The 17,464-nt window shown below is 40.2% G+C and overlaps 1 protein-coding gene across 1 annotated transcript in view; it reads left to right on the forward strand.

Annotated features, from left to right (window-relative positions):
• The window catches only part of ATP2A3 (ATPase sarcoplasmic/endoplasmic reticulum Ca2+ transporting 3), a 254,440-nt gene that overhangs the window by 95,848 nt on the left and 141,128 nt on the right, over window positions 1–17,464 (forward strand). The window contains exons 4-5 of the mRNA XM_075852856.1: window positions 1,346–1,450; window positions 6,895–7,033. Of these exons, the coding sequence (XP_075708971.1) occupies window positions 1,346–1,450; window positions 6,895–7,033 (244 nt within the window). The remainder of the gene's footprint in view (window positions 1–1,345; window positions 1,451–6,894; window positions 7,034–17,464) is intronic.

The following is a 17,464-nucleotide window of genomic DNA, read 5'->3' on the forward strand; positions in this document are numbered from 1 at the left end:
ATGTGTCTTTTTTCAACCGTACTAACTATGTAACTATACTATATGTATATGTGTATGTATGTATGTATATATATATATATATATATATATATATATATATATATATACATAATGTCCAATGCTCTGGCCAGTGATTCCGCTCCTAGAGGGAACTATGGTGGAGCTGTCTACAGGGGAGGGGGGGGGGTGTTGTGCTGTCTACAAGGGGGTGTGGAACTATACTAGGAGTCCCTGCTTCCCCACGGAACTTCTGTTCCGTACTATATAATTTTGTTCAGTACAGAACAGCAGTTCCATGGGGAAGCAGGGACAGAACGGGGAGCAGCTTCTCAGATGGGGCAGGCTAGGCAGCTGATGAGGCGGAGCTTCTTCCTGCAGCACGGCGCGATTGCGCCACTAGAGAATCGATTTCTACGATTCTGTTAAACAATATAGTCAGAGGCATTGAGGGCGAATGAATCAAACTTAATTTGATTAATTGCCCAGCCCTAGTCCACATATATGTGCACAGATATGACAAGTCATCCAGAGTAGGAGACGCTCTGTGTATCTGCTCTGCGCTCTGGCTGATCGTTGAGGGAGCTGAACAGTGGACCCACTTTATTAGATCAGAATCCCCTAATGCATTCTTTTGAAAATTGGTTTTCTAAAGCAGACCACCCCATTAAGTATACTTTGACCTTATATCACATGTCTGACATTACAACTATGTCAATTGAAAATTTGTTAAAAACAAGATTACTCTGTGAATGTTGATTTTCTGAGTATTTGCATGTTTATACTCCGTTCGGCTATACTTATTTGAAAACAAAGTAAGGCGCTGTTCATACTGAGTGTGCAGTGCACGTAAGGCATGCGCCGAGCAGCGTCAGGGCCTTATATGAAAAGCAGCACTCAACTTAGTCAGTGATATGTCACATACAATGTCCTGACGCTTCCTGGTGTCAGTACAGTATGTTGTATAAGCCGCAGCATGCTGAGGGTGCCTGAGGGGAAACTGGAGGGAAGAAGATGAGCAATTACGTGGCCATTTACTTTTTTAATTGCCCGATGGTGGTTGTAGTTTGATGGAGGGGCAAGATAAGGGGCCCGATACCGGCATCTACCTTGCTACGCCCCACATAATCAGACCCTCCCTCGCATATTCTGTCAAAATTACATTATTCTTTGGCGGTCAATGGGGTCCTTCAGGCACCGCTTGTTTTCTGTATTCGATGGATCCAGCACTGTCATGGCTTAAGTTTTAAACGGAAGCAACAACGTATATGTGAACAGAGCCTTACACTTGTCCAATGCCTTCTCTTTATTTGTGTCTGTACTAATGCAGTGCTCTCTTTTCTTTCAGATACTGGCATGGTTTGAGGAAGGAGAAGAAACTACAACTGCATTTGTGGAGCCTATAGTTATTATTATGATTCTAATTGTGAATGCTTTTGTTGGAGTATGGCAGGTATGTGTTTATGCTCACAGAGCAGGAGACATGGCTTGGTTCAGATTGTGACCTGCTGTATAGGAGCTATTGAATAAAAGGGTTGGAGTCCTGTTTACTTAGGGTTTATCCACTTTGCAGCTTACCTTCACCATGTACATAGATTTACATAGAAATCTCCTTCCATGCTTTGTAAGAAGATTTTCAGAATGTCCGCACCAGGAAATGAAGCTACGAGTGTAACACCCATTTTGTAAGGCTGCAGCCGTAGGGATCAAATTGATACAAATGACAGAATTTGGCTCCTAGATTTAAGTTGTAGAGATAAATGTAGGGGAAGAATTGATTCCTCGACAAATAATACATGACTGAAACGAGGGGACATAAGCTGGATACTGAAATACTGAATTGGCAGAACATGTGATACATTACACTGTGTTATCAGCAATATTAGGTAAAAATTATATTGTTACAGACACATCAGGAAACATGCTGTACAGCTCAAAATCTAACGCCATTGATCCATTAAAAGGTTTCTATCGTATTAAAAAGGTTTTCTAATTTCAGCAAATAATATATAATGATGATTGCATAATGATAAGTTATGCTGTTTTATAATATACTCTTTGCATTAATTCCTCATGGTTTTCAAGATCTGTGCTTGTAGTCTTTGAATGGGATCCTTCATTGTTTACTTCCAGATGAAAAGCTGTCATGGTTTTATGATGATCACGCAGGTACATGGCGCATTACCATTACAGTTCAATTAGGCCTAGTGCACACTTCAGTCTTTTTCTTCATGGTGCTAGCCGTTTTTCTGACGGCTAGCACCCTGACCCAGTCATTTCAATGGGGCCATGTGCACTTCAATTTTTTTGACGGTCCCGTTGCTCCGTTCCGACAAAAGTAGAGCATGTCCTATTTTGGTCCGAGATTCCGTGACCGTGAGGCCCTTGCAAGTCAATGGGGCCGTCAAAAAAACTGAAGGCATCCGTGTGCCGTCCGTGTGTGACGGAGCTGTTGCCTAGCAACTGCCGGGCAGAATTACATTACAGATATATTACACTAATCGGCAGCCACTTGTCTATCAATAACTGATAGAGAGTAGAGGCTTCTGATAAAAATAAAATAAAAAGCCGTGCATACGTACCCTGGTCGTTGTCTTGGTGACGAGTCCCTCTTCTTCCTCCAGTCCGACCTTCCTTTATGACGCGACAGTCCATGTGGCCGCTGCAGCCTGTGATTGGCTGCAGAGGCGTTCACGTGGGATGAAGCGTCATCCCCTGGAGGCCGGCCTTCTGACGTCATCCAGACTTGCGTGACCGCCACTACAGCCTGTGATTGGCTGCAGCGGTGACATGGGATGAAACGTCATCCCAGGAGGCCGGACAGGAGGAAAATGCAAGGAGTTCTGGGTAAATATGAACTGATTTTTTTAATCTTGTATTTCATAAATTGTATTTTGCGAGCGCCGAGCATGGTCATTCTTCAGCGCTAGTCACTGTCCAGGGTGCTGAAAGAGTTACCGCCGATCAGTGCAGCCCATTAACTCTTTCAGCACCCTGTACAGTGACTAGTGCTGAACAACCCTGCTCTTTCAGCACCCTGGACAGTACCATGCTCGGAAATACGGCGTGCACAAGGAAATCACACGGCCGCTAAAACTGGTTCACGGACCCGTCAAAAACGGCCGTGAAAACGGTGATGGAAGTGTTCATGAGGCCTTATCAGAGCTCTATTTACTGTGAGTAAATAAAGCTAAAGTTAGGGTAGTATCACACTGCCAGATTTCCTGGTTGGTACCTAGCACCGATTGACGATAACAGCATATCGATCGGCGCTCCATTGCTCAACTTATATGGAGCAATGATCGCAAGATTAGGGACCAACTATCGTTAGTATGATTGCTGTCCCCATACATTTGGCATTTTGTCAGCAGCACTGGGAAGTTCTTGCCAACAATCAACTTATTTTTGGGCAGGAATAAAAAAATAAAAAAAACGCCATCCGCAGACAAACGATCGGTCGCTAATTTGTCGGCTGATCGTTGCCCTGTTTAAACAACGATCAGCCGTTTACCCAATCATTGGCCTGTGTAAAAGGAAAAAGCAGAATTATGGTTTTGATAGGTACTCCTTAAACCATCAATTAGTCTAAATAATTCTGATTTATGCATCACTTTTTCTGACAACTGCAATATAATAGAATCTCACAAGAAGAACAACCAAAGCCCTGAGCAGAGAACAGTTATGATACTCCTATGCTTAAGACAAAATGGTGGTGTCCGATAGTTCACAATATGTGATTATCTGGCACCTGTCGTTTCAATGCCAGATAACAGACTTGGGGTATGTACACACAGGGTGGATACACTGCATAAAGGTACGCAGCGTATCTGTCCTAGTACCTGCAGGAAAAAACCACACCAAATTGTGGCGCTGGCTTTTGGGCAGACTCTCCACTGCAAAAGCAGGGGGGGGGGGCAATACTTGTCTCCTGGACGTTGTCATAGCGACGCGTCCCTCTGTTCCCCATGCAGCCCAGTCTCCTGGAATGACGTTGCAGTCCATGTGACCACTGCAACCTGTAATTGCTTAAAGCAATCACATGGGATAAAATGTCATCCGAGGAGGCTGGCCTGGACGGAGAACAGAGGAACGCGTCGCTATGACTATGCCCGGGTGGTAAGTAATAACTTTTTATTTTAAACCTATTTTATTTTATTTTTTTATGATTTGTGATCTTTGCGTCAGGATCGCACCTTTTTGGCATAAAAATCGCAACATTAAATACAATGGGGAAACCGAAAACAAAAGAGCAGCGATACCGCAGCATAAATTGACATGCTGCAGATTACAAAAATGCACCGCAGGTCAATTATGAATGGTTTCCCGATGTATATATTTTTTTCCCCGTAGTGTGTGGATGAGATTTGTTCAAGTCTCATCCAAAATCTGCAATATTTACGCTGTGTGTGGACGTACCCTAACTGTGTCTGGCGTTATATTGGCCGCATTTACAACTGACTTTAGAACTCATTCAAGCTTTTGTTCATTTTCATTCTGTAGGAAAAACATTTTTGTGTGGTGTTCTTATACATTGTTGTGTGTCATTCCTGATTTCATAATCTTATTATTTGTGAGCTGTGGAAAGAGTTGTCTCTGCCTATTGCAAATAAAGGAATACATTACATCTTACACAATCTGGGTACAGCTATTTTTTTTCATGTTTTGATTCTGCTATGCACTTGAGTTAAAGAAATTCTGGGTGGTTCATAGAACTCAGCCAGTGGGATCTCCATTACGAAATCCAATGGAAAGTTCTTGCTGGCAGCTAGAAAGCCCAAATGGCTTTTCTTAACTAAATCCCAGAATGGGAAAAAGTACCAAGTGACTTTAAAATACATCGCTTTCTCTTTTTAAAGTAATTGCAGTACAGTAGAAGAGACAAGAGTCGAATGTGGAGGGGAAACACTGTGCAAAAACATCTGTCACATAAAATGGTCATCTAATTATAACGTATTTAGTGTCTGTAAAAAGGGTTTCCTAAATTAAAGAACTCACTGTTTTCCTGCCAGGAAAACACGAGGGCATTTCTGGAATTACTTACTGGCATGCATCAGCAAAAGTATTATTTTTTTTTTTTCTGTTCCCTAAGCTGTTCGTGATTTGAAAATTGTGTTCACCCTTGCCACCTATAAACTCAATTTTAGCCCCTCAGAAGACCATCTTGACTCCTCTGCTTTTGCTAGTTTGTGGTTGCCTGTGCTTTATTCCACTGATGCACAGGGCTTCTCTATCCTGTAAGTCCTACAGAAGGAATCTTAAAGAGGCTCTGTCACCACATTATAAGTGGCCTATATTGTACATGTGATCGGCGCTGTGATGTAGAATACAGCAGTGTTATTTATTAAGAAAAACGATCATTTTTTACCTATTTTAGCTTTATGCTAATGAGTTTCTTAATGGACAACTGGGCTTGTTTTACTTTTTGGCCAAGTGGGCGTTGGAGAGAAGTGTATGACGCTGACCAATGAGTGACCAATCAGCGTCATACACTTCTCTCCATTCATTTACACAGCACATAGCGATATAGCTTTATCGCTATGTGCAGCCACATACACAAACACTAACGTTACTGCAGTGTCCTGACAATGAATATACATTACCTCCAGCCAGGATGTGATGTCTATTCAGAATCCTGACACTTCGCTAATGTTTCTGTGAGATTTACAGCAAGGCAAACGTAATCTCGTTTTAAATTACATTTTACAGCGTAATCTCGTGAGATTACACTTGCCTTGCTGTAAATCTCACAAACGTTAGCGAAGTGTCAAGATTCTGAATAGACCTCACGTCCTGGTTGGAGGTAATGTATATTCATTGTCAGGACACTGCAGTAATGTTATAGTGTGTTTATGTGGCTGCCTGTAGCGATATAGCTATGTGCTGTGTAAATGAATGGAGAGAAGTGTATGACGCTGATTGGTCAGCGTCATACACTCCTCTGTACAACGCCCACTTGGCCAAAAAGTAAAACACGCCCAGTTGTCCATTAAGAAACTCATTAGCATAAAGCTAAAATAGGTCATAACTCTGTCAAAAATTATCGTTTTTCTAAATAAAAAAACAGCTGTAATCTACATTACAGCGCCGATCACATTATGTACAAGATAGGGCACTTTATAATGTGGTGGCAGAGCCTCTTTAAGGTAATGACAAATTTCAAACTAAGGCTGAGTTTACTCTCCCTGTTCCTATTTCCATTTTTCTGTTTCATCATAGGAACAGGAAAACGAAAATAGTGGCAGTGCCATATCAGTCAAATGACCAATACCAATGTCACCTGACAGACCCCATTGACTATAATGGGCTCTTTCGATTTCTGTCAAGTTGTCCAAAATAAATAGCGATTTTAGGCTTTATAGTTTATCTGGATAGCATTTGTTCTTGGCTTACTAGGTGACTGATTCCCCCCCCCCCCTCCACAATTCTCTTTACACTGAGAAAATGAGAGGTCTCAGCACCTTACTTATCAAAGGAGAAACCAGCACATATGTACTGTTGCCACCGATTGTTGTTTGTTTGTCTCTTAATAAGTTGTATCCATTCTCTTTCCTAATTTCTGACATCGATTAGTCTTTGGCAATTTCCTTGACTACTCCAGCAATAAACAGTTATAATGTGGTGTCACGGACATAAGGTGAAGCGTTTAGCTTGCTGCACCACGAGCGGTTTTATGCCAGGAGGCTTATCACACTTCAGTAACATTGGTGTATTGCAGAGGTTTTACTGCTCAATGTAAGAAATAAAAGAAAAATAGGTATAATTATGGTAGAAGCATGATATTTACAGGTAAACGTTCCTTTAGATGAGATTTGGCCAACTCCTCTCTGTGGCTTTTATTAAATACCTCTGTATGAAAAATGTATTCATCATTAATGTTACCCCACATGCTACTTGCAGGAAAGAAATGCTGAGAGTGCCATTGAAGCTCTGAAGGAATATGAACCAGAGATGGGCAAAGTAATCCGTGCAGACCGGAATGGAGTGCAGCGTATCCGAGCAAGAGACCTTGTTCCTGGAGACATTGTAGAGGTGGCAGGTAATGTTACTGTTTATAGAAAACTAAAGGACCATCAGCATCATCATTTGTAGTAAAAATACTGTGTTTTTTTAAAATGTGACTCTAGTTATAAATGAAAAATCATATGTTGCTGTACTTGTGTCAGGTCCGTATTTCAGGGTGGCTTCCGTCCCCTGTTATTTCACACCGAATAACCACCTCTGTAAATTGAAAGCTGAAGGCATGCCTGGAAAGAAGTAAACCAGCCAGAGATGTTGGTACACAGCTTTCCCCAAGTCAGACAGGAAGCGAACTAACTTTATTCAGAACAAAGAAACACAGGAAAAAGACACATGCCCCCTCCCTAGAGATGTGGGAGTGCCCAAGCCCCCCACCGGCTTCTCAGCTGCAAATTCTTCTGTACACTCCTCTTGCATTCCAGGGGCGGTGTCTTCCATAGGTGTGTCCGACATGAACAAAGAACTTGTTATATATCAGTATATTACACAAAGAACTGAAATGTATATACATGTGTGAGGATAATATTTTTGCAAACAATATACATAGTAATGATCCCTGACACTTGCAATAAGCTTTATCGTTGCAATGTAGATCAATAGCAGAGTCCACCTCCTTTCTGAGTTAGACACCTGTGTTGAACACATTTCAGCAACTGACCGTAAAGTTCCAGCAGCAATAGAAGGTGGCGTTTTATCAAAGGCGGCTGGGCATCTGCCAGAATGACCGATTTGTCATAATTTACGCCAGAAACTAGTGTAAGTTATGGCGCAAATCTACACTCTTATAGCAGGTGCATATTTGCATTTTTGGCGCATGGACAGCCAAAGATGAACCAAATATATTAAGAGTTTGCCCTCTTAATATATTTAGCTAATTTTCCACCGACTGTGAGGAATTTAACTTTTCTATGCCAGTTTTCTGGTGAAAAAAAGTCGCAAATGCATGAGAAGTCGCAATCTATGCAACATTTTTTTTGCATTTAATGCATTTTTTCCATTTGTATGGAATAGCAGAGGCACCCTGCAAAAAAAAAAAAAAAAAAAAAATAAACTTTTCCACGTGAAACATATATATATATATATATATATATATATATATATTTTTTACATTGAAGCCTAGGGGAGACTGATGCCACTATATGCCTATACAGTGGCATCTATCGGAAGGTACAGTTAGGTCCAGAATTATTTGGACAGTGACACAATCTTCATGATTTTGACTCTGTGTGCCACCACGTTGGATTTGAAATGAAACGACTGAGATGCAATTGAAGTGTAGACTTTCAGGTTTTTAATTCAAGGGATTAAACAAAAATATCCTGTGAAACGTTTAGGAACTGCAACCATTTTTCTACACAGCCTCCTCATTTCAGGGGCTCAAAAGTAATTGGACAAATTAACATTACCATAAATAAAAAATTGTTTTTAATACTTTATAGAGAATCCTTTGCAGGCAATGACTGCCTGAAGTCTGGAACCCATGGACATCACCAAACACTGAGTTTCCTCCTTTGTGTTGCTTTGCCAGGCCTTTACTGCAGCTGTCTTAAGTTGTTGCTTGTTTGTGGGTCTTTCTGCCCTAAGTTTTTTGTCTTTAAGCAAGTGAAATGCATGCTCGATCAGGATGAGATCTGGTGATTGACTTGACCATTGCAGAATATTACACTTCTTTGCCTTAAACTCCTGGGTTGCTTTCGCAGTATGTTTTGGGTCATTGTCCATCTGTACTCTGAAGCGACGTCCAATCAACCTTGCTGCATTTGGTTGAATCTGAGCAGAAAGTATATCCCTGAACACTTCAGAATTCATCCGGCTGCTTCTGTCTTCAGTCACATCATCAATAAACACTAGTGACCCAGTGCCTTTGACAGCTATGCATGCCCATGCCGTCACACTGCCTCCACCATGTTTTACAGAGGATGTGGTTTGCTTTGGATTATGAGCCGTTCCAAGCCTTCTCCATACTTTCTTCCTCCCATCATTCTGGTACCAGTTGATCTTCGTTTCATCTGTTCAAAGAATGCTGTACCAGAACTGGGCGGCTTCTTTACATGTTGTTTGGCAAAGTCTAATCTGGCCTTTCTATTTTTGAGGCTGATTAACCCCTTGTAGACACAGCCAATTTTTTTCAAATCTGACGTGTTACTTTATTTGGTGACAACTTTGGAATACTTTGACCTATCCAAGCAATTCTGAGATTGTTTTCTCGTGACATGTTGTACTTTATTGATAATGAAAAAATTTGGTCGTTAAATTCAATATTTATTTGTGAAAAACACCAAAATTTAGAGGAAATTTGCAAAAATTAGCATTTCTCTATATTTAAATGTATCTGCTTGTAAAACAGTAATACCACACAAAATAGTTATAAGTTAACATTTCCCATATGTCTACTTTGTTTGCATCGGAGTAGTGAGTATTTAGAGCCCAAGTTTTTAGTAGGATATGAGGCAAATTCCATGTGAAAAATTTAAATCTGATTTTTCCTACAAAGTAGATTAAACTGAATAATTGTACCCCAACATTGATCGCCTTTTCTACTATGTTTATGAATACGCCCATCTGCTGCTCAATCAAATGGTTGGCCCCAAACACAATTTTATATAAATTATAGGCCCTATTCCATGCCTTTAGGGGATTTCAGCTGGAAGAACAATGTAACAACCCCAGAATTGACCCCATTTTCAAAATTAAACCCCCTAAGGTATTCATCTAGGGGGTGTAGTGTGCATTTTGAGCCTACATTTTGGTCCAGAACTGATGCAAAGCCGGTGTGAAAAATTGTAATTGTAGGTTTTTTTCACAAGTGTCATTTTAAGGGTATTTTTGTCATGCAAAATTCATGATCCTGAAGTAATGCACCCCAATATTTATTGCACCGTTTATTCTGTGTTCAGTAATACCTCTACTTTGGCCATAGTCTCCTGCGTAGCCACATGACAAGGCCCGAAACTATACATCATCCCCAGATGTTACTCCAGTTCGAAAACGATACCCGTAAGCTATTCATCTAGGGATGTAGTTAGCAACGTTTTTAAAGCGGAAAATAATGGGGGTTCGGTGTAAAAAAAAAAAAAACTGGAAATGTGCCATTCTGGTACAGCATATATAAATGGCATGTATTCTCACAATTTATTCCTCTACTCTTTTACGCCTATGTATAGAAATATGTTTCATTTCTGGAGGATCGAACAATAGAGGAGCACCAATTTTTTTACTGGTAAAAAGACTTGTCTTTTTCAGTACATTTTTGCCTGTAGTTACTGCATGACCATATCATGCTAACAAAGCTGTTGATATATAGTAAGTTAGCAAGCAAGGAAAAATTGTCCTGTAGTGAAGGGCAATATATCTGAAAAATGGAGGAAAAATCGATACAACCGTGTTTGAACTCCAGAGTGTTCACAGGCTGAAAGAACAGTTACAGGGAAATATATTCAACATCTTTTTTCAAAGGGACTGGTTGTACAACGCCTCTTTAGCACCATCAAATGCTATATGAGAGATGGACATGCCAAGTGACGTCGGCACACGATAACCGGTCCCTGCCCGGCAAGGTAGGAACTGAAATGTGCGCAAAACAACCTGTCACCTGCAGAATATATAAGGGGCAGTGTCCAACTCCGTATATATGAATAGTAAGGCCTCATGCCCACTTCAGTCTTTTTCTTCAGGGTGCTAGCTGTTTTTCTGACGGCTAGCACCCTGACCCATTCATTTCAATGGGGCCATGCACACTTCAGTTTTTTTGACGGTCCCGTTGCTCCGTTTCGATCCAAAGTAGAGCATGTCCTACTTTGGTCCGAGATTCTGTGACCGTGAGGCCCATGCAAGTCAGTGGGGCCGTCCAAAAAAACTGGAAGGACACGGAAGTCATCCGTGTGACGGAGCCGTTGCCTAGCAACGGCCGGGCGGGCAGAAATACATTACAGATATATTACACTAATCGGCAGCCACTTGTCTCTATCAATCACTGATAGAGAAAAGAGGCTGCTGATTAAAAATAAAATAAAAAGCAGTTCATACGTACCTGGTCGTTGTCTTGGTGATGAGTCCCTCTTCTTCCTCCAGTCCGACCTTCCTGTATGACGCGGCAGCCTGTGATTGGCTGCAGCGGTGACGTGGGATGAAACGTATTCCCTGGAGGCCGGACAGGAGGAAAGTAAGTATGAACTTATTTTATTTTTTTCATTATTTCATTAACCCCTTAATAACCAGCCTATTTTAAACCTTAATGACCAAGCCATTTTTTAAGTTTTTCCATAGTCTCCTTCCAAGAGCTATAAATTTTTTAATTTTGCGTCGACATAGCCATATAAGGTTTTGTTTTTTGCGGGACAAGTTGTATTTTTTAATAGCACCATTTTGAGGTACATATTATTTATTGATTAACTTTTATTAACTTTTTTTTGGGGGGAATAGAAAATTTGCCACTCTTTTTCGCGTCCTAAATGTACGCCGTTTACCGTGTGGTATAAATAACACAATAACTTTATTCAGTGGGTTGTTGCGATGGCAACAATACCAAATTTGTATAGTTTTTGTATGTTTTACTAATTTTACATAGTGAAAAGCCTTTTTTTTTTTTTTTTTTTTTTTTAAATGATTTGTTTTTGTGTCTCCATATTTGAAGAGCCGTAACGGTTTTATTTTTTCGCCAATGCATTTGTAGGAGGGCTTTTTTTTTTTGCGTGACGACTTGTAGTTTTTATCGGTACCATTTTGGAGTAGATGCGACTTTTTGATCACCATTTATCACTTTTTTTTTTTAAGGCTGGATTCAAAGAAAACAGCAATTTTTGCATGTTTTTTTTTTTTATTGTTACGACGTTCACCGTGCAGGTTAAATGATGTAATAACTTTATAGTCGGGGTCGTTACAGACACGGCGATACCAAATATGCGTAACTTTTTTACTTTATTTTGTTTGTTAATAATAAAGCAGTTTGTAAGGGGGAAAAGTGGGTTTTTAATTTTTTTTCGCTTTTTATTAAACTTTTTTACTAGTCCCACTAGGGGGCTTCACTATGCGATTATCCAATCGCATTTATAATACACTACAATACTTCTGTATTGCAGTGTATTATGCCTGTCCGTGTAAAACGGACAGGCATCTGCTAGGTCATGCCAGAGGCATGATCTAGCAGGCATTCACTACAGGCAGACCTGGGGGCCTTTATTAGGCCCCCGGCTGCCATCGGAGACACAGACACTCGGCGATCTTATCGCCGGGTGTCAGTGGGATGAGAGGGAGCTCCCTCCCTCTCTCCAAAACCACTCAGATGCGGTGCACGTTATTGAGCAGAGCACCGCATCTGAAGGGTTAAACGGGCGAGATCGATACTAATATCGATCTCACCCGGTCGAGCAGGGACGCCCTCAGCTACATCTGGCAGCTAAGAGCAGGGAGATTTGACAGCTCCCTGCTCTGTTTACTTATTCTGATGCAGCGACGTAAAAAGTCTATTGCATCGCAATAAGACCCGTTCGTGACCGACGTAAAAACACTATGGGCTGGTCACTAACTGGTTAAAATTGTATTTTCGGAGCATGGTACTGTCCAGGGTGCTGAAAGAGTTACCGCCGATCAGTGCAGCCCATTAACTCTTTCAGCACCCTGGACAGTACCATGCTCGGCACTCGGAAATGGAAACACGGAGTGCCCACGGGAGGGCACACATGGATCCGTCAAAAACGGCCGTGAAAACTGTGTTGGAAGTGTCCACGAGGCCTGAAGGACCACCAATCCCCAAAGTATTGTCAGTAAAAGGTCAGTGAAAAAAATAGAATAAAACCATCTAGAGTGCATACTGTATTGATCGTTAACAGCTTGATATCCTCCAAAAAAAAAGCAAGATGCCCATATCACCAGTTATGAGAATAAATATAACAGCTGAATATGGTCATAATAACAGGCAAACACGAGCAAAAATATAAACCTCAGTTTATCAGAAGATATGATAATTATTCACTTTTGAAGGTATTCATCTAGGGGTGTAATAAGAGGTTGTAGAGAGTATTTATTTTTTATTTTTTTTACAGATGTGTCAGTTACATTTTTTTTTGCAGTTGGAAACCATAGAGAAACACACGTCTGTTACACTTATTTTTCTGTAGTACAGAAATATTCTGTATGTTTTATTCATCTAGGGGTATAATGAGAATTTTTAGTTTTAGTTATTTTGTGTTCAAGTTTGTAATGGGGCAATAAAGAAAGAGGCATAAGAATAAATTTAAAAAAATTAAAAGGGGCAAAAGTGTCACTAAATAAATGTGAAAGATTAGATTATTAATTTTGTTCATTTATTCAAAGAGGAGTGAAAGGTTTTAAAGCAATCTTTAATACAAAGGCCAGGTTTGGAGGGGCATGTGTCGCATTGAGAATGAGAATATTTACGGATTCCTCATTTGTAGCACACGCGACACTTTTTTTGTGCCTGTAACTTTTTTTGTTTGGGAGGCACCTCTGAAGGAAAATGTTTCAGTCAAACTATTCTAGAGGCTCCACTGGCTGATGCTGAAGGTTCTCCTTCCTCCTCACTGCCTTCAAAAATTAATTTCTGATTTATGTTCTACTGGTATTCCAGGTATTTTTCACGATTGCCGACAGATCTGTACAAAACGTACAAGTTGTTGTACATCGCTACCTGGACAAGATGCATGACAATTTTTTTTTTCATACCAGTGCCTGGATTTCCTTATTGCATTATAGGGCTTAATCATCTGGTTGGAAAGATCGACCCCCCCCCCCCATATATTTATTATACGCCTGTATACAAACAGGCTTTGGGGTCTCAGCAGATCTGCCTCGCACATGGACGAGAGTGCTTGTGTCATTGTGAATTGTAGTGAGCATATGGACGTCTTTCTTGTCCCTATGCTTTAAGAAGAGCACCCTATCACTGCACATTGCCCTGCTCACACCAATTTGTAGCCTTTTGGCCTAGGAGGGTCTTTGGGAGGCCTCTCTGATTTTTCCGTACTGTTCCACAGGCTACGTTTTTTTACGGTCAAGCATTTAAAAAGTGGAAAAATTGTCTAGGTACAAGTGGTAGCCTTGGTCTAGCAGGGGGTGCAAGAGATCCCGCACAATTTTACCACTTGTACCTAGGACAGGTGGGCAATCTGGGGGCTCAATCTTTGTGTCTTTGCCATCATAAGTTCTGAATGTATAGGTGTCGCCAGTTTCAGACTCTCATAATTTAAACATTTTGATGCCGTATCTGGCTCTTTTATTGGGGAGGTACTGCTTGAATTTTAGTCGGCCCTTAAAATAATCGAGGGATTCATCAATTTCGATCTCTTTTCCAGGGGTGTATATTTCACTAAATGTTTTTGTAAATAGGTGATCACAGGCCGGATTTTATAAAGGCGGTCAGAATTGGGGTCACTTGGGGTGGACACTGCATATTATCGTTATGGTTCAAAAATTTTATTATTGCGTCAAACCTTCCCCTGAACATTGTGTTGCATTACATGGGTGTATGGTGTAACACGTCTGTTGACCAATATGATCTCACAGAGGTTTTTTTGTGATACCGATATTTAACAGCAACCCCCAGAATTTATGCATTTCCAATGCATTAACAGTGTGCCACCTGTTTGGCTTGGCATAAAATGACTGCGGATTAGCTGCAATAAATTGCTCCGTATATAAGTTAGTTTTGCGTATCAATAAAATTAACAAACTCATTTGAAAAAAAAAAATAGTTTAAAAAAACTTAAATCATCAAGACCCGCTGTGTCAACATGAATCCCTGAAGTAGCTAGTTACCGGGGGAAACCCAGAAATGCTCGCTATTATCAGGGAGGACTTGATGGTGGCCCACTTAGTGACTGACTGAATTTCCTCATCACTGGAAGATGAGAAAAGAGCAAATTTGGATCCGTCACTAGCCGATTCAGTATCAGAGCAAAGCATTACATACGCGTCTTGATCTGTATATGATACTGCCTTGTATACTAGTCCTTCTCAATTAATTAGAATATCATCAAAAAGTTAATTTATTTCAGTAATTCAATTCAAAAAGTGAAACTCCCATATTATATAGATTCATTACACAGAGTGATCTATTTCTAGCATTTTTCTCTTTTAATGTTGATGATTATGGTAACAGTTAATGAAAACCCAAAATTTAGTGTCTCAGACAATTAGAATATTAAATCAGCCCAATTTCGAAAATGATTTTTAATACCGAAATGTAGGCCTACTGAAAAGTATGTACAGTATATGCGCTCAATATTTGGCCGGGGCTCCGACTCTGCATGAATTACTGCATCAATGCGGCGTGGCATGGAGGCGATCACCCTGTGGCACTGTTAAGGTGTTATGGAAGCCCAGGTTGCTTTGATAGCGGCCTTCAGCTCGTCTGCATTGTTGGCTCTGGTGTCTCAGCTTCCTCTTGACAATAACCTATAGATTCTCTATGGTCTTTAGGTCAGGCGAGTTTGCTGGCCAATCAAGCGCAGTGATACTGTGGTTATTAAACCAGGTATTGGTACTTTTGGCAGCGTGGGCAGGTGCAAAGTCCTGCTGGAAAATGAAACCGGCATCTCCATAAAGCTTATCAGCAGGGGGAAGCATGAAGTGCTCTAAAATTTCCTGATAGATGGCTGTGTTGACTCTGGACTGGATATAACATGGTGCATGAAATCTTAACTAGTATGACGTCTTTGGTGGCCATTTTTGTTTAATTGTCTAAAGATACAGCTTTAGCTAAGCTGAGCTAGTCAGAAAGAGTTTTCATTTTGCACATCTCATGATATCAGAGGGTTCTCTGAGGTTCTCCATAGGAAAAATAGTTATCACAATGCACTAAAGATGTAGCCGTATTAAATGACAAATTTTGCTCTGTTTCTCCATCAGAATCCCTTCACCAAAACAGATTGTCTCCATAGGCAGCAGCATTCTCATTATTCAGCATTTACTGTGCTAAAGAAAAATACTGCTGAGCTTGTGGAAAATTGCAGACTACTTTTCCAGAGTGTTTTTTTCTTTTCTCTACCTTCAAGGAAACATGGTATTTTCCATATACAATTTTGCCATTCGCAACCCTAAGGGTGATCTGACCACACAAATAGAAAGTGCAGAATGAGAGCTTTATTAGAAAGAGAGAAATGTTGGAAAGTCACTAAAATCTATATGAGTAATGGAATATTGAATCAATTCTTCATAGATTTTAACATATAATTAAAATGAGGCAGAGCATATTATTAGAATTATACAGAGAACTTCATGTTTACGTAGTAAAATGACATGCATATAGTGTGAATAATGCAGTATTTTTCATACACTATTATTTCAGACAATGGTGTGTAATATTTCATGGTAATATTTCATGGAGCCACAGCCAATTATTTATTTTTTTTCTTCATTTAAAAAAATTTTTTCTCCCCACCTTCCAAGAGCTATAATTTCTTAGATGTGATCGATAATAGCTGGATCACGCAGGACCTGCTGTCACCGAAACCGTCAGTCCTGTTGACCTGACGTATTTGAGTTTCAGTACAAGATACAGCTTCTATGTATCCAGGATATTTTTTTTACAGCGTTCACCGTGTGAGTTAAATAATATATTAGAATAGTTCGGACTTTTACAACCGTGGCAATAAAAATTGTTTATTTAGTTAATTTTTTACATTACTTTAGGGGAAACATGGGAAAATGTTTAACCCTTTTTTTTATTTTTTACATAAATGTTTTTTTTTACATTTACTTTTTTTTCTTTATTAGTCCCCCTAGGTGAGTGAACTGGCAATCGTTTGATAGAGTGTACAATATACTACAATATTGCAGAGTATTGTTCTATTTTCCTGGTCCTACTAAGCCCCAAGGCTGACATGACAACCGTTGGCACCCCCAATTGCGTGGCAGGGGAGGGCAGCTGTTACGAAGTATGCTAAGTATGGAGCGGGCTCAGCCCTGTGCTTGCTCCATACTTCCCCTTTGTGGCTGTCATGTAAATGTACATGACATGTCGCCAAGGGGTAAAAGTAATGTGTCATTTAAAAGTAACATGTGGCACCTTAAGACCCAGACAAGAGGTTCTCAAGCCTTTTCATGTATTTTGGATAGCTAAGGTATAGCCATGCCATGCTTCCTTGCCAGTGTGAGTAATATATCAAAGATTTGCTTCTTGTACAATGATTGCTTCATGTAACTGGAGCTAAACAAGCGCAGTTTGTTCTAAAGATTTTAGTGGCTGTTCAATACATTTCAGTGAGGTTTATTAAAATCCATTTACCTGCTTCATAAAAAAAAACAAAAAAAAAACAGTTGTATTGACCAGATTTTCAGTCGCAGAAATTTCTGCAACAAATCTGCCGTGTGTGCACATATTCTTATTTTAGCATTTGCTGCCACAGAAGATAGGCCTTGCGTGTTTAATTGCTCACCAGTAACTTTCTGCTTATGCAGGCCAGAAGTGTGGTGGAGCTGTTGCTGTTCATGG

This window comes from Rhinoderma darwinii, chromosome 2 (assembly GCF_050947455.1).
Source record: "Rhinoderma darwinii isolate aRhiDar2 chromosome 2, aRhiDar2.hap1, whole genome shotgun sequence".
NCBI classification, from domain to species: Eukaryota; Metazoa; Chordata; class Amphibia; order Anura; family Rhinodermatidae; genus Rhinoderma; species Rhinoderma darwinii.